The 26,925-nt window shown below is 44.1% G+C and overlaps 2 protein-coding genes across 5 annotated transcripts; both read right to left on the bottom strand.

The window, feature by feature from the left end:
• Window positions 1-1,563: 1,563 nt before the first annotated feature.
• On the bottom strand, window positions 1,564-14,196 carry LOC116353333 (uncharacterized). Its single transcript, XM_031787757.1, has 5 exons — window positions 13,992-14,196; window positions 11,219-11,348; window positions 3,009-3,097; window positions 1,991-2,155; window positions 1,564-1,870 (listed from the first exon to the last, which is right to left on the bottom strand). The coding sequence occupies exons 1-5, from the start codon at window positions 13,998-14,000 to the stop codon at window positions 1,805-1,807; spliced, it is 459 nt and encodes a 152-aa protein (XP_031643617.1). The 5' UTR covers window positions 14,001-14,196; the 3' UTR covers window positions 1,564-1,804.
• An 86-nt stretch (window positions 14,197-14,282) lies between these two features.
• LOC109904616 (zinc finger protein 513) lies at window positions 14,283-26,300 on the bottom strand. 4 transcript variants are annotated; one of them, XM_031787747.1, is made up of 5 exons: window positions 26,216-26,300; window positions 25,720-25,873; window positions 21,090-21,203; window positions 20,358-21,008; window positions 14,283-16,123 (listed from the first exon to the last, which is right to left on the bottom strand). In XM_031787747.1, exons 2-5 carry the CDS (start codon window positions 25,757-25,759, stop codon window positions 15,231-15,233), a joined length of 1,698 nt encoding a protein of 565 aa, XP_031643607.1. In that variant the 5' UTR covers window positions 25,760-25,873; window positions 26,216-26,300; the 3' UTR covers window positions 14,283-15,230. The 4 variants fall into 4 exon arrangements, with proteins under 4 accessions (XP_031643607.1, XP_031643608.1, XP_031643609.1 ...); XM_031787748.1 differs by having other exon boundaries at window positions 26,227-26,244; XM_031787749.1 differs by lacking the exons at window positions 25,720-25,873; window positions 26,216-26,300 and adding exons at window positions 21,998-22,182; window positions 22,371-23,808.
• Between the last annotated feature and the right edge of the window lie 625 nt (window positions 26,301-26,925).

Consider the following 26,925-nt stretch of genomic DNA (forward strand, 5'->3'; position numbering starts at 1 on the left):
GGACGATATTGTGCCAATGAATTGATCATTTGCCAAATCCGTCTGGTAACTAAATGTCTGCGTAGTTTACAGTTCATGGTTCTTATTAATATGTATTATCATTATCATTATTATTATTTAGTCTTTCTCTGAACTGAAGGCCATTAGCCCAAAATTAGGCAATCTCTAGACATTTAAAATATCTTCATGACCTAGAAGACCCTCCAGGCTTCCGTCGTAACGGTCAATCGGGGGGGGGACAAAAATTATTACAGGGGCAGTTTGGTAAAAACTCATCCCATCGGAATCATCCACTGGAAAAAAACAGACAAGCTGGGGTAATAATGACACCTGAATTTCTATAGTAACACTAGTCCCGTACGAATAGGGGTAAAGAAGGATTTTTAAGCCTTGAGACAATTGAGACATGGATTGTGTCTGTGTGTCATTCAGAAGGTGACAAGGGACAAGACATATAAGATTCAAGTGCCTTTTAAACGGGGTATGGTAGTAGGTGCCAGGCGCAACGGTTTGTGTCAAGAACTGCGAGAGTGGAGGAGAGTGTGGAGGAAGAGGAGAGAGTGGAGGAAGAGGAGAGAGTGGAGGAGAGTGGAGGAAGAGGAGAGAGTGGAGGAGAGTGGAGGAAGAGGAGAGCGTGGAGGAAGAGGAGAGTGTGGAGGAAGAGGAGAGTGTGGAGGAAGAGGAGAGTGTGGAGGAAGAGGAGAGCGTGGAGGAAGAGGAGTTTGGAGGAAGAGGAGAGCGTGGAGGAAGAGGAGAGTGGAGGAAGAGGAGAGAGTGAAGGAAGAGGAGAGCGTGGAGGAAGAGGAGAGCGTGGAGGAAGAGGAGAGCGGAGGAAGAGGAGAGCGTGGAGGAAGAGGAGAGTGTGGAGGAAGAGGAGAGAGTGGAGGAAGAGGAGAGTGGAGGAAGAGGAGAGCGTGGAGGAAGAGGAGAGGGTGGAGGAAGAGGAGAGAGTGGAGGAAGAGGAGAGGGTGGAGGAAGAGGAGAGCGTGGAGGAAGAGGAGAGTGGAGGAAGAGGAGAGCGTGGAGGAAGAGGAGTTTGGAGGAAGAGGAGAGAGTGGAGGGTGGAGGAAGAGGAGAGCGTGGAGGAAGAGGAGAGAGTGGAGGAAGAGGAGAGTGTGTGTTATCATCAAACAGCTTCCCTCTGTAATGCTGTACACACATTCACACTATAGGAGAAAGCGCTTCGAAGATTAAATTACTTTTCTAAGTAAATGCTTTCCTTGAATATACCGCGCCTTTTCATTCCCCAGAACACAAGCACAAAGAGCAGATACATATTTTCGCCATCGATTCATGTCCCACATCACCTTAACAACAACATGAGATCGAATTCAGGGCTCTACTCAATCTGCATCGTGGTTGAAACGTGAAGGCAATGTTCCCGCGTTAGTGGAGACTGCATTCACGGTAAACGCTGCATGTGTCAGCACATATACAAATGAACTTTCCATTTCTGTAACGCTTTGGCAGTACAGATTGAATGGTGCCCACGTCCCTTACACTGAAGTAAAACCCTCAACCCCCTTCTCTCTCGCTCTCTCTGAGACACACAGAATAATGGGAAAGGGTTTTACTGTATTTTATTGATGTGTGTGTATATATATATAAAAAACAGTGTTCAATGTAACCCTGAATGTAAAAACTCAGAAATATAATTGACTCTATATCAGCATCCTACACTGAGTTACATTTAAAAAATATACTGTTCTGATTCTCCTTGTTGTACCTCGTTAGTAGATATCTAGAGGGAATTAAACTGTAGACCGTGTTCCAATCTAGAACACAGCCACGGTCGTCGTCATGGTTACAACTTCTTCTTCTCAAACGGCTTCTTCCAGGTGGGCAGGATCTGGGCGTAGACCTTTTCAATCTGTAACCAATGACAACAGATCTTCTCAATCTACAACCAATCACATCAGACATTGTTGCACATCACACCTTCCCCCTCAAAAGACACACACACACACGCACTCACCATCCCTACCCTTACCTGGGTGGATTTCTTGAGTCCGTATCTGAAGAGCGTGGCCTGGTGTTCAGAGTTATGAAACAGGATGTCGAAGGTGACGTCTCTACCTATCATGTCGTCTATAGCAGGTTTCACCAGAGAGTAGAAGTCCCTGGGAGGATGGACCTCATCCAGCAAGTTCCTCACCTGTATACAGTCACACAGAGGAGCTATAACCTCACCTACACACACAGTAAATATTTTATTACTATAGTTTGCATCTTTTATTTATTTATTTATTTTACCTTTATTTAACCAGGTAGGCAAGTTGAGAACACCTTTATTTAACCAGGTAGGCTAGTTGAGAACACCTTTATTTAACCAGGTAGGCTAGTTGAGAACACCTTTATTTAACCAGGTAGGCAAGTTGAGAACACCTTTATTTAACCAGGTAGGCTAGTTGAGAACACCTTTATTTAACCAGGTAGGCAAGTTGAGAACACCTTTATTTAACCAGGTAGGCTAGTTGAGAACACCTTTATTTAACCAGGTAGGCTAGTTGAGAACACCTTTATTTAACCAGGTAGGCTAGTTGAGAACACCTTTATTTAACCAGGTAGGCTAGTTGAGAACACCTTTATTTAACCAGGTAGGCTAGTTGAGAACACCTTTATTTAACCAGGTAGGCTAGTTGAGAACACCTTTATTTAACCAGGTAGGCTAGTTGAGAACACCTTTATTTAACCAGGTAGGCTAGTTGAGAACACCTTTATTTAACCAGGTAGGCTAGTTGAGAACACCTTTATTTAACCAGGTAGGCTAGTTGAGAACACCTTTATTTAACCAGGTAGGCTAGTTGAGAACACCTTTATTTAACCAGGTAGGCTAGTTGAGAACACCTTTATTTAACCAGGTAGGCTAGTTGAGAACACCTTTATTTAACCAGGTAGGGTAGTTGAGAACACCTTTATTTAACCAGGTAGGCAAGTTGAGAACAAGTTCTCATTTACAATTGCGACCTGGCCAAGATAAAGCAAAGCAGTTCGAGTGAGTGTGTTACCTTGTATTTCCGTCCCACTAGCTCCACTGGGTCCAGTTTGACCTCTGACTTCAGGGCTCGACCAAATAACAGCAGCTTCGTCTCCGAGTCTACACACATAGTCAGTCAGTACAGCATAACAAGTGTGTGTGTACACGTTTAACGATACTTGTGATTACTTAAAAAAAAATATATATATATATTTAACCTTTATTTAGCTAGGCAAGTCAGTTAAGAACAAATTATTTTTTACAATGACAGGCTAGGAACAGTGGGTTAACTGCCTTGTTCAGCGGCAGAACAACAGGTTTTTACCTGATCGAGCAACCTTTCGGTTACTGGCCCAATGCTCCAACCACTAGGCTACCCTGCCACCTCTACGTTCTAACTACTAGGCTACCCTGCCACCTCTACGTTCTAACCACTAGGCTACCTGCCACCTCTACGTTCTAACCACTAGGCTACCTGCCACCTCTACGTTCTAACCACTAGGCTACCTGCCACCTCTACGTTCTAACCACTAGGCTACCTGCCACCTCTACACTCTAACCACTAGGCTACCTGCCACCTCTACACTCTAATCACTAGGCTACCTGCCACCTCTACGTTCTAACCACTAGGCTACCCTGCCACCTCTACACTCTAACCACTAGGCTACCTGCCACCTCTACACTCTAATCACTAGGCTACCTGCCACCTCTACGTTCTAACCTACCTGCCACCTCTACGTTCTAACCACTAGGCTACCTGACACCCAGGTAGCCTAATGGTTGGACTTGAAGTCCTCACAATAATAGTTCAGAGAAGTGAGGACATTTTGACGGTTCTCACTTGTAAAAAGGCCAATTTAGGCTTCGGGGTTATGGTATCAAATGTTGGTCCCCAAAAAGTCCTCACAAGTATAGTAACACAAAAACGAAAACAAATGCAAATTGTTGTGGACATGGAAACAGGTTGTCTGAATTCAATAAAGTTTTGCGTCTACTTTCCCCTAACCTAAACACTGCCCGCAGATTCTGAAACAGGTGTGTACGTTACCACTGTAGTTGTCTTCCAGATTAGACGATGTTTATGAATTCGTGGGCATTGTAGCATATTTAGGGTGCTCATTTATAAACCGTTACTTGACGTGAGAATGTGCTTGCCACCCCAACAACCTGCGATATATGCGTACGCACATCTGGTAGCAGTTGAAATATTGTATTGCGTTGCTGGAAAGTAAGTATTTCGTGCAAATGGGGGATATGATGTAAAGCTTACGTTTTTTTATGCTATGTCTGAATAAGTTGAAATGTCTCAGGTGAACATAATTTCATTTATGATACATAATACATAGGCTATTTTCATAACCATTACAGAAGAAATTAAATTATTTAACACCTTTTCTGGCCATGATGGTTCATATTCCAGAATAAGCTTTAGCCCAAAACAAATTCAGGCAAGTCAGTATTCCATCCATGTGTGAGGATATCGGGAGATGACGTGGAAACCGGCCACTAGGGGACGCTGTTACTTCACGTAGGTTTCAACGTTGTGGACGGCGATAAACATCTGCCTCTGAATCTAAAGGTTGCGTGTTTGAATCCAGTTATAGAAAGTTGTTTCGACCCTTACCTTAACCATTCAGAGTTAATGCCCGAAACCTTAAGAATTCGGAGTAAATGTCTAAACTTAAACATAAAAAAAATGTGACATTTGGAACAACTTCTACATTTGGCATTTGAGAAACATGAATGAACGTCTAATTCTGACAAGAGTTTGAAGAACAAATTACCATGTTACATCTCTCATTTAATTGAGCCTATCCGTATTTTGCTCTATACATCTGAAAGGGAACGCGGTTTATAGGGTAATACTCAGTCGAATTTAAAACATGGACAGTTGATATGTTGCTTTGAAGTGTGTAGGCTATTGCTAAAAATGAAGGCTACTGAGTAGACAGACAGTAGGCTTCTAGACAATGTTTCAGAATTTGCGGGCAGCGTAGCACATTTAGGTTTGGGAAAAAGTAAATGCAAAACATGATTGAAATCAAATAATTAGTTTACAGGTACACAACACATTTTTTTTTTTACTGCAAATAATGCAAATGTATTTGTAAAAAATGTAAACATTCTGACAACGGACATTTATTCAAGATTGCCATTGCTCCTTATTAACTTATAAACACTCACCCAGAGGCGGCGCTCCTAGTGGCCGGGGACTTTAATGCAGGGAAACTAAAATCAGTTTCACCTCATTTCTATCAGCATGTTAAATGTGCAACCAGAGGAATTATTTTAGACCACCTTTACTCCACACACAAACGTGTACGAAGCGCTCCCTCACCCTCCATTTGGGGAATCTGACCATAACTCTATCCTCCTGATTCCTGCTTACAAGCAAAAGGAAGCACCCGTGACTAGATCAATAAAAAAAAGTGGTCAGATGAAGCAGAGGCTAAGCTACAGGACTGTTTTGCTAGCACAGACTGGAATATGTTCCGGGATTCCTCCGATGGCATTGCGGAGTACACCACATCTGTCATTGGCTTCATCAAGTGCATCGATGATGTCATCCCCACAGTGACTGTACGTACATACCCCAACCAGAAGCCATGGATAACAGGCAACATCCGCACTGAGCGGGACGCTAACCTGGAAGCTTATAAGAAATCCCGCTATGCCCTCCGATGAACCATCAAACAGGCAAAGTGTCAATACCGGACTAAGATGTACACCCTTTTCACTCATGACTGCACGGCCAGGCGCGACTCCAACACCATCATTAAGGTTGCCGATGACACAACAGTGATCGGCGTAATCACCGACAATGACGAGACAGCCTATAGGGAGGAAGCCAGAGACCTGGCCGTGTGGTGCCAGGACAACAACCTCTCCCTCAACATGATCAAGACAAAGGAGATGATTGTGGACTAAAGGAAAAAGAGGACCGAGCACAACCCCATTCTCATCGACAGGGCTGCAGTGGAGCAGGTTGAGAGCTTCAAGTTCCTTGCTGTCCACATCACCAACAAACTAACATGGTCCAAGCAGCACACCAAGACAGTCATGAAGAGGGCACGACAAAACCTATTCCCCCTCAGGAGAATGAAAATATTTGACATGGGTCCTCAGATCCTCAAAGGGTTCTAAAGCTGCAACATCGAGAGCATCCTGACTGGTTGCATCAGTGCCTGGTATGGCAACTGCTCGGCCTCCGACCACAAGGCACTACAGAGGGTAGTGTGTATGGCCCAGGACATCACTGGAGCCAAGCTTCCTGCCATCCAGGAACTCTATACCAGGGTGTCAGAGGAAGGCCCTAAAAATTGTCAAAGACTCCAGCCACCCTAGTCATAGACTGTTCTCTCTGCTACTGCATGGCAAGCCGTACCGGAGCGCCAAGTCTAGGTCCATGAGGCTTCTAAACAGCTTCTACCACCAAGCCATAAGGCTCATGAACATCTAATCAAATGGCTACCCAGACTATTTGCATTGCCCCACCCCCCCTTTTTACACCACTGCTACTCTCTGTTGTTATCATCTATGCATAGTCACTTTAATAACTCTACCTACATGTAAATAACCGGTGCCCCCACACATTGACTCTGTACCGGTACCCTCCTGTATATAGTCTCCACATTGACTCTGTACCGGTACCCTCCTGTATATAGTCTCCATATTGACTCTGTACCGGTACCCCCTGTATATAGTCTCCACATTTACTCTGTACCGGTACCCTCCTGTATATAGTCTCCACATTGACTCTGTACCGGGACCCTCCTGTATATAGCCTCCACATTGACTCTGTACCGGTACCTCCTGTATATAGTCTCCACATTGACTCTGTACTGGTACCTCCTGTATATAGTCTCCACATTGACTCTGTACCGGTACCCTCCTGTATATAGTCTCCACATTGACTCTGTACCGGTACCCTCCTGTATATAGCCTCCACATTGACTCTGTACCGGTACCCTCCTGTATATAGTCTCCACATTGACTCTGTACCGGTACCCTCTTGTATATAGTCTCCACATTGACTCTGTACCGGTACCCTCCTGTATATAGTCTCCACATTGACTCTGTACCGGTACCCTCCTGTATATAGTCTCCACATTGACTCTGTACCGGTACCCTCCTGTATATAGTCTCCACATTGACTCTGTACCGGTACCCTCCTGTATATAGCCTCCACATTGACTCTGTACCGGTACCCACCTGTATATAGTCTCCACATTGACTCTGTACCGGTACCCTCCTGTATATAGTCTCCACATTGACTCTGTACCGGTACCCTCCTGTATATAGTCTCCACATTGACTCTGTACCGGTACCCTCCTGTATATAGTCTCCACATTGACTCTGTACCGGTACCCTCCTGTATATAGCCTCCACATTGACTCTGTACCGGTACCCTCCTGTATATAGTCTCCACATTGACTCTGTACCGGTACCCCCTGTATATAGCCTCCACATTGACTCTGTACCGTAATACCCTGTATATAGCCTCCACATTGACTCTGTACCGGTACCCTCCTGTATATAGTCTCCACATTGACTCTGTACCGGTACCCTCCTGTATATAGTCTCCACATTGACTCTGTACCGGTACCCTCCTGTATATAGTCTCCACATTGACTCTGTACCGGTACCCTCCTGTATATAGTCTCCACATTGACTCTGTACCGGTACCCTCCTGTATATAGTCTCCACATTGACTCTGTACCGGTACCTCCTGTATATAGTCTCCACATTGACTCTGTACCGGTACCTCCTGTATATAGCCTCCACATTGACTCTGTACCGGTACCCTCCTGTATATAGTCTCCACATTGACTCTGTACCGGTACCCTCCTGTATATAGTCTCCACATTGACTCTGTACCGGTACCCTCCTGTATATAGTCTCCACATTGACTCTGTACCGGTACCTCCTGTATATAGTCTCCACATTGACTCTGTACCGGTACCTCCTGTATATAGCCTCCACATTGACTCTGTACCGGTACCCTCCTGTATATAGTCTCCACATTGACTCTGTACTGGTACCCTCCTGTATATAGTCTCCACATTGACTCTGTACTGGTACCTCCTGTATATAGTCTCCACATTGACTCTGTACCGGTACCTCCTGTATATAGTCTCCACATTGACTCTGTACCGGTACCTCCTGTATATAGTCTCCACATTGACTCTGTACCGGTACCCCCTGTATATAGCCTCCACATTGACTCTGTACCGTAATACCCTGTATATAGCCTCCACATTGACTCTGTACCGGTACCCTCCTGTATATAGTCTCCACATTGACTCTGTACCGGTACCCTCCTGTATATAGTCTCCACATTGACTCTGTACCGGTACCCTCCTGTATATAGTCTCCACATTGACTCTGTACCGGTACCTCCTGTATATAGTCTCCACATTGACTCTGTACCGGTACCTCCTGTATATAGTCTCCACATTGACTCTGTACCGGTACCTCCTGTATATAGTCTCCACATTGACTCTGTACCGGTACCTCCTGTATATAGTCTCCACATTGACTCTGTACCGGTACCCCCTGTATATAGTCTCCACATTGACTCTGTACCGGTACCTCCTGTATATAGTCTCCACATTGACTCTGTACCGGTACCCTCCTGTATATAGTCTCCACATTGACTCTGTACCGGTACCTCCTGTATATAGTCTCCACATTGACTCTGTACCGGTACCTCCTGTATATAGTCTCCACATTGACTCTGTACTGGTACCTCCTGTATATAGTCTCCATATTGACTCTGTACCGGTACCTCCTGTATATAGTCTCCACATTGACTCTGTACTGGTACCCTCCTGTATATAGTCTCCACATTGACTCTGTACCGGTACCTCCTGTATATAGTCTCCACATTGACTCTGTACCGGTACCCTCCTGTATATAGTCTCCACATTGACTCTGTACCGGTACCCTCCTGTATATAGTCTCCACATTGACTCTGTACCGGTACCCTCCTGTATATAGTCTCCACATTGACTCTGTACCGGTACCTCCTGTATATAGTCTCCACATTGACTCTGTACCGGTACCCTCCTGTATATAGTCTCCACATTGACTCTGTACCGGTACCTCCTGTATATAGTCTCCACATTGACTCTGTACCGGTACCCTCCTGTATATAGTCTCCACATTGACTCTGTACCGGTACCCTCCTGTATATAGTCTCCACATTGACTCTGTACCGGTACCCCCTGTATATAGTCTCCACATTGACTCTGTACCGGTACCTCCTGTATATAACCTCCACATTGACTCTGTACCGGTACCCCCTGTATATAGTCTCCACATTGACTCTGTACCGGTACCTCCTGTATATAGCCTCCACATTGACTCTGTACCGGTACCCCCTGTATATAGTCTCCACATTGACTCTGTACCGGTACCTCCTGTATATAACCTCCACATTGACTCTGTACCGGTACCCCCTGTATATAGTCTCCACATTGACTCTGTACCGGTACCTCCTGTATATAACCTCCACATTGACTCTGTACCGGTACCCCCTGTATATAGTCTCCACATTGACTCTGTACCGGTACCTCCTGTATATAGTCTCCACATTGACTCTGTACTGGTACCTCCTGTATATAGTCTCCACATTGACTCTGTACCGGTACCTCCTGTATATAGTCTCCACATTGACTCTGTACCGGTATCCCCTGTATATAGTCTCCACATTGACTCTGTACCGGTACCCTCCTGTATATAGTCTCCACATTGACTCTGTACCGGTACCCTCCTGTATATAGTCTCCACATTGACTCTGTACCGGTACCCTCCTGTATATAGTCTCCACATTGACTCTGTACTGGGACCCTCCTGTATATAGTCTCCACATTGACTCTGTACCGGTACCCTCCTGTATATAGTCTCCACATTGACTCTGTACCGGTACCCTCCTGTATATAGTCTCCACATTGACTCTGTACCGGTACCCTCCTGTATATAGTCTCCACATTGACTCTGTACCGGTACCCTCCTGTATATAGTCTCCACATTGACTCTGTACCGGTACCTCCTGTATATAGTCTGGCTATTGTTATTTTACTGCTGCTTTTAGTTCTTATTCTCATCCATATATAGAGATTTGTTTAACTGCATTGCTGTTTAAGGGTTTGTAAGGTTCACTGTAAGGTTCACTGTAAGGTTCACTGTAAGGTTCACTGTAAGGTTCACTGTAAGTGTTCTATTCATGTGACTAATACATTTTGATTTGCACATGCGAGTCATTGCAACATTTGTAGAATTGCACGGAAATAGCTTTAAACCTGCACAACTTTTCCCCAACCAATGTCAAAATGTGTAGAATTGTAGGAAATAGCTTTAAACCTGCACAACTTTTCCCCAACCAATGTCAAAATGTGTAGAATTGTAGGAAATAGCTTTAAACCTGCACAACTTTTCCCCAACCAATGTCAAAATGTGTAGAATTGTAGGAAATAGCTTTAAACCTGCACAACTTTTCCCCAACCAATGTCAAAATGTGTAGAATTGTAGGAAATAGCTTTAAATCTGCACAACTTTTCCCCAACCAATGTCAAAATGTGTAGAATTGTAGGAAATAGCTTTAAACCTGCACAACTTTTCCCCAACCAATGTCAAAATGTGTAGAATTGTAGGAAATAGCTTTAAACCTGCACAACTTTTCCCCAACCAATGTCAAAATGTGTAGAATTGTAGGAAATAGCTATAAACCTGCACAACTTTTCCCCAACCAATGTCAAAATGTGTAGAATTGTAGGAAATAGCTTTAAACCTGCACAACTTTTCCCCAACCAATGTCAAAATGTGTAGAATTGTAGGAAATAGCTTTAAACCTGCACAACTTTTCCCCAACCAATGTCAAAATGTGTAGAATTGTAGGAAATAGCTTTAAACCTGCACAACTTTTCCCCAACCAATGTCAAAATGTGTAGAATTGTAGGAAATTAGCTGTAAAACTTCAACAACAACAAAACAAGTTCTGTAATGCAAACTGTTTTGTTTACCTTTGTTAACAAAATATATAACAGATCCCTCTGTATGTATTTAATCATTTTTCATCCCGGTGCTGAGTTGATGTGTCGTGGCTAATCTGTGTTTGTAGATCAGTGAATGAAGCTACAACAACCAAAGAGATAATGGCTGGGAGGGGGGGCTCACTAAAACTCAAACCCTGGTTAAGGCCCTGTGTGTGTGTGTGTGTGTGTGTGTGGGGACACAGACCTCTGCAGGTAAGATGTGCTACGTAGGGCACTCCATCCCTCTCTCCGTAATAAATTCCAAAATGGGAGAAGTATTTATTCAGAGGAAACTCCAGGATGTCTCCTGGGAACGGCTTCGGATGGGAACTCCCCTACAAGGCAGAGAGAAACTGTAACTGAGACATGGTTACACACACACACACACACACACACACACACACACACACACACACTCTTCCCCAAACTCAGAACCAAAACCCCACTACAGTTCCTGTGTTGATATAAAGTGCTAGTTGCTACAGATTGGTCAATCCTAGCTCAATAACCAATAATGTAGCTGCAAGCAGCAATGAACGGGGTTCACAGGATAACAGAAAGGACACGAGAGCAGTTGGATAACAAAGCAAGGACTATCCTGTAGTAACTATCTTCCTTTATGTGCAATCAGTGAAAGCATTACCATGTTTATCTCTCAGTAACACAAGGACGAAGTTTGGTATTTGGATACAGCAGGTAATCATTCTTAGGGCTCCATTTGAACAAACCTAACACAACGGTAAATCGTACCACTGGAGCTAGGGCTATAGGTGTTCGAAATATTGTTTTGCTATTTTCACTGTGGGCATTATCAGCGCAATAGCTGGAGGTGGCACGAAAGGGCTGTGATTTGATAAATATATTATAGGTGTGACGAGGGATTGGCCACTCATTGGCCAATCAACACGCTGCATGCCGTTGTCTCAAGTTCTGTAGGTTATTAGCAGTATTTGCGCTGTCATCAACCTGGGGGCCAAGGAATATATTCTACCTAGTCCATTGTGGATTGATACAGTTTGGTTGATACAGTTGTTTAAATAAGATAGGCTACAGTAATGAGTAATAGCAACAGTAAAAAATACGATAATCCATTGTTTGCTCTACACATTTGGAGTGTTGACAGCCAACAATTGTTGCAATTGGCTTAAAATCTCTGTTTAAGACGAGACAGACTTCATGACCAAAATGATCCTATTTAGACTTTGCAGTACATTTTTTACACTAGAATAAAAGTTTGCATGCCACAACATGCCGTTTTTAAAATGAGAAGTGGATTTCTAAAAATCTAACATTCATTTTCATGAGAGTCCACTTGATTGATAGTTATTTACCTAATATTTCATGGTGCCAATGACATCTATAGCGCCACCAACTGGTCTAAGGTTGAAGTGACTTTATATTCACACAGTTTCTAAGGGCATAAGGTTTACACACCAAATGTTATGGTCCCATGTCCATCGGTTCAACCCTTATAGCCCTGTTGTGATATGGTGCCATCTAGTGGTGTAGCGTGGCCCACTTTGAATGCAACAACAATCATTCTCAAATTGAGTCAATCTGATTCACGGTTCATGAGAAAACAATATCTAAAAAGTGTTTTTAGCATTAGCATATTGGCAAAAGTACATATGTGGTTCATAATGAGAAAATTATTGCAGATGAGCATTAAAAGTTGCATATGCTAATAATTAGTTGCTAATAGTTTCCTTATGAATACCACATTCAGTGAGGTTCTTCTAAGGGACGTCCATGATAGCAATAACACGTTTCAAGTTCATAGGCCAGTGGTTTAAATGGACTAGTAAAATCTAATTTGTGATTTGTCAATAACTCTGCCATCTTTAGACCAATGAGTCATTTTGTCCTATGGTTCATGAGGAACATTTGCAGTATTTTTGTCTGCATAATAACGTATTTGCTAGCATCTACTGGTATAGTGTTATAGTGGTATAGTATAATAACGTAGTAGCATCTACTGGTATAGTGTTATAGTGGTATAGTATAATAACGTAGTAGCATCTACTGGTATAGTGTTATAGTGGTATAGTATAATAACGTAGTAGCATCTACTGGTATAGTGGTATAGTATTATAGTATAATAACGTAGTAGCATCTACTGGTATAGTATTATAGTGGTATAGTATAATAACGTAGTAGCATCTACTGGTATAGTGTTATAGTGGTATAGTATAATAACGTAGTAGCATCTACTGGTATAGTGGTATAGTATTATAGTATAATAACGTAGTAGCATCTACTGGTATAGTATTATAGTGGTATAGTATAATAACGTAGTAGCATCTACTGGTATAGTGTTATAGTGGTATAGCATTATAGTATTATAGTATAATAACGTAGTAGCATCTACTGGTATAGTATTATAGTGGTATAGTATAATAACGTAGTAGCATCTACTGGTATAGTGTTATAGTGGTATAGTATAATAACGTAGTAGCATCTACTGGTATAGTGTTATAGTGGTATAGCATTATAGTGTTATAGTATAATAACGTAGTAGCATCTACTGGTATAGTGTTATAGTGGTATAGTATAATAACGTAGTAGCATCTACTGGTATAGTATTATAGTGGTATAGTATAATAACGTAGTAGCATCTACTGGTATAGTGTTATAGTGGTATAGCATTATAGTGTTATAGTATAATAACGTAGTAGCATCTACTGGTATAGTGTTATAGTGGTATAGCATTATAGTGTTATAGTATAATAACGTAGTAGCATCTACTGGTATAGTATTATAGTGGTATAGTATAATAACGTAGTAGCATCTACTGGTATAGTGACAAGATAATATAACAATATGATTAAGTATAATCCTACCAGGTAGTAATGACAAGATAATATAACAATGACAAGATAATATAACAATGTGATTAAGTAGAATCCTACCAGGTAGTAATGACAAGATAATATAACAATGACAAGATAATATAACAATATGATTAAGTAGAATCCTACCAGCCCCATGGGTGTTGGTGTTTCTCTTCTGTGTGCTTTGAAACTCCAGTCACAGACACACACTTTAGAGAGACACTAAGAAATGCATAGATGATCTGAGAGTCTCTACTATCTTAATAATAATCTCAGTCATGTTTTGCATAAGGGACCGTGATAATATGACCCCTCTTCAGTCAGGAAACACCTGTTGACACAGCCACACACACACCCTCAAATATAGAGAAAGATATCAGATGGATTACAAGCATTACACCGAAACCACTCCTATTACGAGCATAAACTCTCAAAGGGTTCACAGTTGACTGTCTTTATTTCAGGATTGGAGAGATGTATAAGGCATCGTGTGCAGACAGAACTTTACAGTGGCCCTGTCCATTCTCTGAGTAGCCTTGCACTCAGCTGTGAAACATTGTTGAAATAATGATTAAGAAAATAACTCAAATATAAATCTTTAAATTCGTACACTTTTACAATTCGGGTTCATTGCAGTTAATAATGAAAAATATTAGTCACACAAAACCTGATTGTGAAATGGGCTGCAATCCAATCAAAACATCATTTTAAACATAGAATCCACTGAATTAAAAACAGAATGTTACCATTCGAAAACAAGATCAATCTTTAATGGCACGCCCACATGCCCTTTAATGGCACGCCCACATGCCCTTTAATGGCACGCCCACATGCCCTTTAATGGCACGCCCACATGCCCTTTAATGGCACGCCCACATGCCCTTTAATGGCACGCCCACATGCCCTTTAATGGCACGCCCACATGCCCTTTAATGGCACGCCCACATGCCCTTTAATGGCACGCCCACATGCCCTTTAATGGCACGCCCACATGCCCTTTAATGGCACGCCCACATGCCCTTTAATGGCACGCCCACATGCCCTTTAATGGCACGCCCACATGCCCTTTAATGGCACACCCACATGCCCTTTAATGGCACGCCCACATGCCCTTTAATGGCACGCCCACATGCCCTTTAATGGCACGCCCACATGCCCTTTAATGGCACGCCCACATGCCCTTTAATGCCCAAGGTAAAGGTCAGTGCAGCATTCACATGCAGTACGACGGCTCATGTAGCTCCGCCTCTAGAGGCACCTGAGATAAGCCCCACCCCTCTGAGGCCTGAGCACAGAGGAAGGGGGTCACTAGTGTAATAAACCCCCCCCCCCCCCCCCCCCCCCCCCCCCCCCCCGGCTATGGTTCCCTGTCTCTTGAACCCAGTGTTAGTCTGTGGTATGTGGTGGTGTGTGTTTCTCCGTTTTCTCCTGTGTGGTCCAGCCCTCGCTGTCTGCTGCTGTAGTGTCCTGGTGTGTGTGTTTGTCCCAGCTGTCTGCTGTAGTGTCCTGGTGTGTGTGTTTGTCCCAGCTGTCTCCTGTAGTGTCCTGGTGTGTGTGTTTGTCCCAGCTCTCGGTGTTGTGTCCGTGTTTCCTCTGATGACGTTTGTAGTTGTCCCAGTGTCCCGTAGTGTAGTCACACTCAGCACAGCCATACGGCTTCTCCCCCGTGTGTCTCAGCATGTGTCTCTTCAGGTTCATACTCTGGTTACAGCTGTAGCCACACACAGAGCAGTGGAACGGCTTGGCTCCAGAGTGAATCCTCTCATGGCGCCTCAGGTTGGCCAGGTTCCCGCAGGCGTACGAGCACTGGGGACAGCGGTAGGGCTTCTCCCCCGTGTGGACCCGGAGGTGGCGTTTCAGGTTGTCCAGGTGGGCCGAGGCGTAAGGGCACTGAGGGCAGCGGTGGGGCTTCTCCCCGCTGTGGGTGTGGGCGTGTCGGGCCAGGTGGTTGGGGTAGAGGGAGAGGAAGGGGCAGAGAGGGCAGCGGTACAGCTTGCTGGCCCCTGACTGGAGTGTGTCAGTGGGGCTGGGGGACCCTGGTTTCTTGGAGATGAGAGACTCTGAACATTTATTACACACCTGCCCTCCGCCCTCCTCCTCCGTCTCTCCTTCTCCCTCCAGGGTGAGGCCACAGGAGCGACAGCAGAGGGGGAAGAGGAGGTCAGGGAGGGGAGCGGAGGGGGGGAGACGGGGGGAGGAGGGAGAGGCTACCCCCTCTCGGTTCTGGAGGAAATCAGAGTCCTCCCTCATACACACTGTCAGGTCTGACACCATGGCATCTGAAGGAGAGAACAGTACACACACACATTAACACACAACTGGGGGTGTGACAGACCGCTCAAGTAGGGGGACCTTTGTCACCTACTAAGGAAATGGCCTCTATGACAGCATTTTAGGCAGTTAAATGTAACAAAAAAAAACATTATTTATAAAAAGCAATATATTAATATGGTTTTTGAACACTACAATTTGTTTACAAGCATGATGGCTGTACGCAGCTTGCTGGCCATTAGCCAATCTGTGTTTCTCAACGAGTTAAAAATCACATGATTGCATCCAACCGGTATTTATAACCTCACAACTGGTCAATTCCCACCTTCCACATGGTTACAAACACAGCATCGGGGTGTAAACTTGAGGCATGACATAACAATCCTGTCACAACAGACAACGCCAAGAACATTTTTGGAATGGCGTTTCAAAACCCCAAAACTGCAACACATACGGACCGTGGGTTTGGTGAACCGGAGAGACACCCGTCAACAGCGGGGAAATGTACGTGCGTAGCGAAGCCTATGCCAACGTCGTCACGACAATCCATAATAAACAGTTGTTTGATATGTAGTCCCTGGGAGTTGTTGTTGTGAGTGAGTTGCCTTTGATTCACCTTAAATGTACCTGTGCTAAACTGTTGTTGCTTTGCTAGCCCTCTTCATCGACAAAGAGTAACGTTATTCTCTCTTGACATCGGACTCGTCTACTCTTCCAGCCGTAGCCTGCCTAGGCTATATGCCTATGATGAAAGTTAAACACAGCTAAGCTGCAATTGTTTTCAAATATCTAGTATATTTGATTGATAAACCTTAGCTTTACAGGTCAACTACATTTAGTCTACTTGGTATAGGGAAGATCATAAAAATGTATGTTCTAAATCGAACCACAATGAGTCAAACTCATTCCCACGGAGGGCCGGGTGTCTGTGGGGTTTCGCTCCTCCCTTGACCTTGATTGATACGTGGAGGTCACTAATTAGTGAGTCTTCGCCTGATTGTCTTGGTCTTAATTGAAAGGGAGAACAACAAAAAAACATCTGCAAACACTCGGCCCTCCGTGGAATGAGTTTGATACCCGATTTAAAAGCAGTGCTCCGCGCAGACGTGTAAAATATAGACTTGCTTATGAATCCATAGACGCTTAAGGCCCGTCTGTTCTCTCATTTGCATTCTATTTCCAGCGTGAGCATGTTCGTTCAAGTGCTTAAACAATTATTATTATTTTTTTTAAATTTGAATTAGGCGTTGCAGCCCGACACACAACCCAGAGATCTTAAGTTCAGTAACCAGCCAACCAAACAGAGCTTATTCCTCTTTTCTAACAGTTTCAGGAAGTTAGCCAACACTTCTCCTTTCACTCTGAGCTGTGTGCTACAAGACATACTGTTCACAGTAAAACTATCCTCTAACATAGAACTCCCAGTTTGAGTGAGGATCATTGGTGCTGGTTGGGTAAATATGTTGAACAGGTGTGTGTAATGCATATATATATATATATGCATATATATAGTACAAATTAAAAGTTTGGACACCTACTCATTCAAGGTCATTCAAGGTCAAAGTTATCAAAACTATGAAATAACACATATATGTAGTAACCAAAAAAGTGTTAAAGAAATTAAATCTATATTATTTGAGATTCTTCAACGAGCCACCCTTTGCCTTGAAGACTGCTTTGCACACTCTTGGAATTATCTTAACCAGCTTCATTAGGTAGTCACCTGGAATACATTTCAATTAACAAGTGTGCCTTGTTAAAAGTTAATTGGTGGAATTTCTTTCCTTCTTAATGTGTTTGAGCCAATCAGTTGCGTTGTGACAAGTTAGGGGTGGTATACAGAAGATAGCCCTATTTGGTAAAAGACCAAGTCCATATTATGGCAAGAACAGCTCAAATAAGCAAAGAGAAACAACAGTCCATCATTACTTTAAGACATGAAGGTCAGTCAATCTGGAAAATGTCAAGAACTTTTAGAGCTTCTTCAAGTGCAGTCGCAAAAACCATCAAGCGCTATGATGAGATTGGCTCCCATGAGGACTGCCACAGGAAAGGAAGCCCCAGAGTTACCTCTGCTGCAGATGATAAGTTCATTAGAGTTACCAGCCTCAGAAATTTCAGCCCAAATAAATGATTCACAGAGTAACAGACACATCTCAACATCAACTGTTCAGAGGGGACTGCGTGAATCAGGCCTCCATGGTGGAATTTCTGCAAAGAAACCACTACTAAAGGACACCAATAAGAAGAAGAGACTTGCTTGGTCCAAGAAACACAAGCAATGGACATTAGACAGGTGAAAATCTGTTCTTTGGTCTGATGAGTCCAAATTTGAGATTTTTGGTTCCAACCGCCTTGTCTTTGTGAGACGCGGTGTGGGTGAACGGATGATCTCTGCATGTGTAGTTCCCACCATGAAGCATGGAGGAAGAGGTGTGGGCGTGCTTTGCTGGTGACACTGTTGGTAATTTATTTAGAATTTAAGGCACACTTTAACCAGCATGGCTACCACAGCATTCTGCAGTGATATGCCATCCCATCTGGTTTGTGCTTAGTGGGACTATAATTTATTATTCCACAGGACAATGACCCAACACACTTCCAGGCTGTGTAAGGGTTATTTGACCAAGAAGGAGTGGTTCATCAGATGACCTGACCTCCACAATCACCCAACTTCAACCCGATTGAGATGGTTTGGGATGAGTTGGACCTCAGAGTGAAGGGAAAGCAGGCAACAACTGCTCAGGATATGTGGGAACTCCTTCAAGATTGTTGGAAAAGCATTCCAGATGAAGCTGGTTGAGAGAATGCCAAGAGTGTGCAAAGCTGTCATCAAGGCAAAGGGTGGCTGGCTTTGAAGAATCTAAAATATATTAGGATGTGTTTAACACTTTTTTGGTTACTACATGATTCCATATGTGTTATTTCATACTTTTGATGTCTCACTATTATTCTAATAGTGAGAATACAGAAAAACCCTTGAATGAGTAGGTGTCCAAATGTTTGACTTGTTGTAAAGGTGACATGTACATATATAGATAGCGCTAGAGATATATAATAAATCAATAAATATATATATATATATATATATATTATATATATACTACGAACTGAACAAAAATATAAACGCAACATGTAAAGTGTTGGTCCCATGTTTCATGATCTGAAATAAAAGATCACAGACATTTTCCATTCGCACAAAAAGGCTTATTTCTCAAAAACGTAGTACAACATATGTGTTTATACCTGCGGGATGGTCTGAGACCAGCCACCCGGACAGCTGATGAAACTGAGGAGTATTTCTGTCTGTAATTAAGCCACTTTGTTGGGAGAAAATAATTGTGATTGGCTGAGCCTGGCTCCCCTGTGGCCTCCCAGGCCAACCCAAGGCTGCTCCCCTGCCCAATCAGGTGAAATCCATAGACTAGGACACCTCTTCAAATGAGTCTATTCAGCTATTTCAGCCACGCTCGATACTGACAGGTGTATAAAATCAAACACACAGCCATGCAATCTCCATTGGCAGCAGAATGGCGCTTACTGAAGAGCTCAGTGACTTTAAAATGTGGCACCGTCATAGGATGCCACCTTTCCAACAAGTCAGTTCCTCACATTTCTGCCCTGCTAGTGCTGCCCCGGTCAACTGTAAGTGCTGTTACATATTAACGCTACAGTATACAATGACATTCTAGACTATTCTGTGCTTCCAACTTTGTGGCAAAAGCTTGGGGAAAGCCTCCTGTTTCAGCATGACAATGCACCTGTACACAAAGCAAGTTCCATACAGAAATGGTTTGTCGATATCAGTGTGGAAGAACTTAACTGGTCTGCACAGAGGCCTGACCTCAACCGCATCCAACACCTTTGGGATGAATTGGAATACCAACTGTGAGCCAGGCCTAATCGCCCAACACCAGTACCCGACCTCACTAATGCTCTTGTGGCTGAATGGAAGCAAGTTCCCGCAGCAATGTTCCAACATCTAGTGGAAAGCCTTCCCAGAAGAGTGGAGGCTGTTATAGCAGCAAAGGGGGGGGACCAACTCCATATTAACGCCTAGGATTTTGGAATGAGATGTTCGATGAGCAGGTGTCCACATACTTTTGGTCAAAGCAACTTACAGTCGTGCGTGTATACATTTCACATATGGGTGGACCTGGGAATCGAACCCACAACCCTGGTGCTGCAAGTGCCTTGCTCTACCAACTGAGTCATACGGGACCCGTGTGTGTTTGTACATGCCTGATTGTGTGCTCTTAACTTCAGCGTTTCCTCGGTGTGTGTGTTTTCGTCTGCTGCGTCTCTTCAGTGAGTGCGCGCGTTGCGCCCGGGGTTCCTGGCTGTGCGAGCGCTGGTGCCTCCGCAGGTTCCCCAGGGAACTACAGGCATAGTTGCAGGCGTTGCAGAGGTAGGGCTTCTCCCCGGTGTGTGTGCGTGTGTGTCTCTGCAGGTTGACCCTCTGTGTAGAGGCGTAGGGGCAGTGGGGACAGTGGTAGGGCTTCTCTCCATCATGGGTTCTCATGTGGCGTTTGAGATGGTTGGAGTAGCGAGAGGAGAAACTACACAGAGAGCATGTGTACACCTTCATACAGGCTTCTTCATCACCTGCCTTACTCCTCTTCCTCTTCCTGTCTTGCACCGCATGGGATTGGACGGCTGGGGTTGACTCCTCCCCTTGTGAGGTGTCCTCCAAGGCTGTGTGAGATTCTGATTGGACGTCCTCCTCACAGGTCGTGCAGTAGAGTCCCACCCCCAAGTGTAGTCCTGCCCCTAGGTCAAGGTCGGCCCCAATCAGTTGACCACACCCCTTACAGGAGAGGAATGCTGGGAAGGTGGAGTCATCCGGAGCTGGAAGGCTGGAGCTTTCATCACTCAGAGAGAACACCGTCATAGCTGGGAGAGGAGATACAACAGCATTTAGTCAAGGACTCAGAAATCCATGTGTGTGTGTGTGTGTGTGTGTGTGTGTCTAACCTGTGTCTCTGTCCAGCCCCATGATCTCCGTGTCTCCAAACTCACAGAGCTCTCCACTAAGCAGGAAGTCACTGTCCAGAACCAGGCATCCTGGATTACAATCCACACCGTCTACTATATCACACACAAACACACACACACAAACACAGCATCATTACACTACACACCGTCTACTGCAACACACATCATCATCATCATCACACTACAATGTCTACTATAATACACATCATCATCAACATCATCACACTACACTGTCTACTATAACACATCATCATCGTTACACTTAGTGGTGCAACGGATCACAAAACTCACGATTCGGATCACAGTTTTGAGTCGCGGATCGGATCACAGTTTTGAGTCGCGGATCGGATCACAGTTTTGAGTCGCGGATCGGATCACAGTTTTGAGTCTCGGATCGGATCACAGTTTTGAGTCTCGGATCGGATCACAGTTTTGAGTCGCCGGTCGGATCATTTTTCGGATCAGCAAAATAAAAACAAAAGGGTAGACAAATAACTTTGCTTTCCATTTATTACTTAAAGGAACTTTCCAATGTTGAAATAACATCTTAAAAACAAAAATATTCAATACTCAATTGTTAAATTAAAAGTGCAAATATGAGGCATGATACCTTCTTCCTTCGAACAATTAGTGCATTTAAAAAAAAGATGTGCCTTGTGTCCACGTCATCAAACAAAACAAGTAAAGTAAAGCAAAGCAGACCTGAGCTCGAAACTTCAAATTCTTGTAAAAAAAAAAAAAAAAAAGATGAGGTTGTCTACATTGTCTGGGGAGAGGGTAGACCTCTTGGCAGTCCCCTGCCGTGGAGAACACCCTCTCGCTAGGAACTGAAGTGCCAGGCACAGCCAGGTAGCATCTTGTCATCATGGTAATGTGAGGGTATTTACACTCAGTGCTTTTCCACCATGCCAGTGGAATGCTGCTCGCTGCCTTGTAGGGTGTCACCTCCTCTTTGATGGTGTTGGCAAACGTCTTGTCTGTGTCCTTGCTCGCAAAGGTCTCCCCCGAAAAGCTGAATTATTTTGTGGAGGAGATGCCTCGGAGTCTGCTCCTGTTGCTCTGTGGCTTGACCCTGCAGAAAAAATGACTTGATCTATTAAACTAACTAATTATTGATTATACTATAAATGTGTCAATAACATTTAATAAGCCATTATTAATCCAAATCAAAAAAGTATTATTCTAATAGCTAATAGACTAAGATTAGACTGCAGTATATTTATGATGTAAGACATTCACTCTTATTTTAAAAATGTTTACCTCTTCAGTGGCCACAATCTCAGTGGTGAGATCACTGTATGCCCTCCGGGTGTAAGGCAGGGTCTAGGTGAGACAGGGACTTGAACCTTGGATCCAGTGCAGTAGATCTATGAAGGTAGTCCTGTACATTAGGGGGGGGGGGGTATCTGGGGTTCAGGTCCTCTCTAATGGCAGCCGTGACATCTCTAGTGATGGTGCTGTCTTCCTCACTTGGGGCCATGGATTGTAGAATCCTTGTTTTCAGAGGTAGGATCATGGACACAGACCGTTTCAGTGCTCAGTAGGTTTGTAACCGTTTTGAGGGGTTTGAGCACCTGGAGGACCTCCTCTGACACTTCCACGTCATCATCAGACAAGGTGACGACGTCTTTATGTTTTTCCAGGGTCTTGTCTGTCAGTTCAGAGTATACAGCTGTCTGCTGCTCAAGATGGCTCTCCAACATGTCATAAGCGGAGGTCCATCTTGTTGTGACGTGGTGTATGAGCTTGTGGGTCGGTAGCTGGAACATTTCCTGCTTGGTCTTAAGCACATGAGTGGCTGTTGTTCTTCGGTGGAAAAAGGAAACCACCTTCCTGATCCTCCCAAGGAGGCGGTCCATCTAGTTCACTGAGATTCCCCTTTAGGATCCTAAATTGATCACATGTGCAAAGCAAGCTATCTGCTGCCCCAGTCCAGCCTCTACCACTGCATTTACTTGGTTCTTGGCATTATCTGTGGTGATTGGGATATTTCTATTGGGCTTCTCTAGCTTCCACTCTGCTCCTGCTCCCAGCCGTACCTACGCCAGAGTTGTGCCCGTGTGACTCTCATAAAGGGGGCGTGTCTGTAGCACCGGACTTCACATCTCCCACTCCTCTGTGGTGTAGTGAACAGTCACGTAGCTTTCTGTTACCCTGGAGGTCCACTCCTCTGTGGTGTAGTGAGCAGTCACAGTCACATAGCTTTCTGTTACCTGGAGGTCCACTCCTCTGTGGTGTAGTGAACAGTCACAGTCACATAGCTTTCTGTTACCCTGGAGGTCCACTCCTCTGTGGTGTAGCGAACAGTCATGTAGCTTTCCGTTACCCTGGAGGTCCACTCCTCTGTGGTGTAGTGAGCAGTCACAGTCACATTGCTTTCTGTTACCCTGGAGGTCCACTCCTCTGTGGTGTAGCGAACAGTCATGTAGCTTTCCGTTACCCTGGAGGTCCACTCCTCTGTGGTGTAGTGAGCAGTCACAGTCACATTGCTTTCTGTTACCCTGGAGGTCCACTCCTCTGTGGTGTAGTGAGCAGTCACAGTCACATTGCTTTCTGTTACCCTGGAGGTCCACTCCTCTGTGGTGTAGTGAACAGTCACAGTCATGTAGCTTTCCGTTACCCTGGAGGTCCACTCCTCTGTGGTGTAGTGAGCAGTCAGTCACGTAGCTTTCTGTTACCCTGGAGGTCCACCCGTCTGTGGTGTAGTGAACAGTCACAGTCACATAGCTTTCTGTTACCCTGGAGGTCCACTCCTCTGTGGTGTAGTGAGCAGTCACAGTCACATAGCTTTCCGTTACCCTGGAGGTCCACTCCTCTGTGGTGTAGTGAGCAGTCACATAGCTTTCTGTTACCCTGGAGGTCCACTCCTCTGTGGTGTAGTGAACAGTCACAGTCACGTAGCTTTCTGTTACCCTGGAGGTCCACCCGTCTGTGGTGAGGGCAACAGAGGATGCCTTGGATAATTCGTCGACAATTTTGATATTTTTCCTGTTCATAAAGACCTGGCATGGTCTTCATACTGAAGTGGATGCACCAGGGGATTTCATAGCACGACTCAACCACTTTCACCTTATTTTTAAACCCTTTGTTTTCCACAACAGAGTCTGCGGAGATAAACATCCCAATAGATTTGGTGATGACTTTAGTCCGGTCTGACTCTGCAGCAAAGGGCTGCTTAAATGTCGCGGTGAGAAGTTGTTGTCTCTTGGCTGAGTTGGCTCCCGTCACTGACACACTGGGGTGATGACGCTTTAAATGTGTGGCCAGGTTCCATGTATCTCCATGATCATACGGCTTTCTTGTGGCACCTACACGCCGTAATGGTGTTGTCCACCACCCTTCTTCCGACGGGGAAGCCAAAATGCTCCCATACATGAGACTTACATGAAGCGGGAGGCTTTTCCAAGGTCTTCAGCTCCTCCCACTAGCCATGTCTGTCACTGCTCTTATTTCTTCTTTGCTTTTTGCAACGTGAGCCTCCAGGATTGATTCGTTGGGATTAAACATGCCCCGTTCACGTGAATAGTACAAACAACTGCTTTTTTATTTATTTATCAAATCAACCTTCAGGCTTCAGAGTAAAACACAGCACACATTTGTCTTGTCTTTATCATATCACTGCAACTCTGCAATTATTACTTTCAAAAGTAACAGCGTCAGTGAAACTGTATTTTACACTATGATGGTTAAACTTTGCAATTGATCAGCGGTTCACATGCATGCCGAACCGTGGGGGGTGATCCATATGGATCACGGATCAACTACGGCCTGTAACACCACTAGTTACACTACACCGTCAACTGCAATACACACACAGGAGAGGGCAGAGGGGGAGGAGAAAGAGATGGAGAGAGAGAGGTAGGGAAGGACAGCAGGAGAGTGAAGAGGGAGATAGAGGAGGGAGGAAAGGAGGCGGGGGAGGGAGGAAATGGGGCGGGGGGGGATTGGGAGTGGAGGGAGAAAGAGTGAAAGAGAGGGAGTGGAGGGAGAAAGAGTGAAAGAGAGGGGGAGATAGGGAAAGAGAGAGATCGGAGAGAGAGGGAGAGGAGGTCAGGTAGGGGTGAGCCTGTAAAGGAAGTGGAGACAAGAAGTATTTGAGAAGGAAGAGAGGAAGTCCAGGATGAGATGAAACACAGAAAAACAGGATGAGAAACACACATCCGTGAGAGGAAAGAGGATGACGACACCGGGTGACCCAACATATAAATCATGACACACACGCATGACACACACAGGAGAGCAACAACAAAAAATAAGTCTGTTCAGTTGTGTAAACTGGTGGGGGTTTAGCAACTGTGTACACCTCAACTCGCTCACTAAATGACCTAATCCTTTATCAAAGTTAGATATAAATATAATGTTATATCCAAACCCAAGACTTCAAATAGTACGAAAGACAGATTTTATTTATTAAGGTTACAGTTGATCTAGTTACCATCCATGAGCCAGGGATCAGTCCTGTAGTATGTACACATAGCAACATATCTCTGACATTGAAAGATGTAACCAAGACTCAAAGGACATCCAGCTAGTTAGCTTTGGGATAACTCCTTCACTACCCAGTCGATAGTATGACTCGTAGCTAGCTAAGCTACTACACTTGACTTACATTTCACGGGCTGTGGGTTCGACTGTTTTCTCCTCGGCATTCTTCCTCTTCTTTGTCTGCCTCGCTGTCCTGTCCGTCAGCCAGTCGCTGTTCCCGCTGTGGTCTGGTGTCTCAGTCAGCACGTCAATCCCCTTACTCTGTCATCTTCCTCTTCCTCCAACGGACAAAAGCAGAAGTATCAGTGCCATCGATCAAACACACGAGTTAGCTAGCTAAATATGTGCGGGGAACTGGCTGGCTTAGTTTGCCATTCTAAATCGTTAGTCAAACCGAGAACATCATTAGCTAGGTAACTCTATTAAAACACATTGAGCTATAGGAGAGAAATTGGGCAGATGAAAGCTAATCCTCTAACGTTACCTAGCTAGCTAACGTTACATATAGCTCAGCTATCTAGCGTTCAGTATTTAGGAGAAAACAAATAGTAAATTACGTCAAACGTGCAAAGGCTACATAGATATCAACTTAAGTTGCCGTTTAGAAAAACAACTACAACCTCTTACTAACTTCCTCGAAGGTCCATTGTGTACAAACAGCAATTTCCTGGAGCGTGACGTCAGAGTCATTCTAAACTACTTCTGGATCTTGGGGCTTGTAGTTTTTAAAATGTAGTCAGCTAACTTTGTACTTTTGCAATTATCACATCCACACACTACTTTTATTTTTATTTTATTTTACCTTTATTTAACCAGGTAGGCAAGTTGAGAACAAGTTCTCATTTACAATTGCGACCTGGCCAAGATAAAGCAAAGCTTTAGACAAAGCTTTAGACAAAACTACAGACAAACAAACGTTGACTTTTTTTTGAAGAAAAATCAAATGTATTTTTTTTTTCATTAGCCTCTCTGTATAATACTAATTTAAAGTTTAAGCTAATTGTGCGCGCAAATAAGTCCTAATACAGCACATATCCTATCCTCTGCCGGTTACAGAGATCATTCAGTGGCATCATTTGTAAAAATAAAAACATAAAAAATAAAAATACATCTGTGTTTGACCACAAGGGAGCATCACTGGTCGGGAGTTTTGTTTGTTGTTGCTCCTGATAGATGAGAGCAACTAGGACTGGAAGTTAGGATATTTGTAATGTAATGTTATAGTTTACTGATAGAGGAGCAGCATGGAAACAGCTTTTAAGAATCACAGGAGATGAAGTTGTTTTCCATTTGACTGCCTATGGAACATATGCGCTGCTCCTCCTAATCC

This window comes from Oncorhynchus kisutch, linkage group LG14 (genome assembly GCF_002021735.2).
Source record: "Oncorhynchus kisutch isolate 150728-3 linkage group LG14, Okis_V2, whole genome shotgun sequence".
Lineage (NCBI taxonomy): Eukaryota > Metazoa > Chordata > Actinopteri > Salmoniformes > Salmonidae > Oncorhynchus > Oncorhynchus kisutch.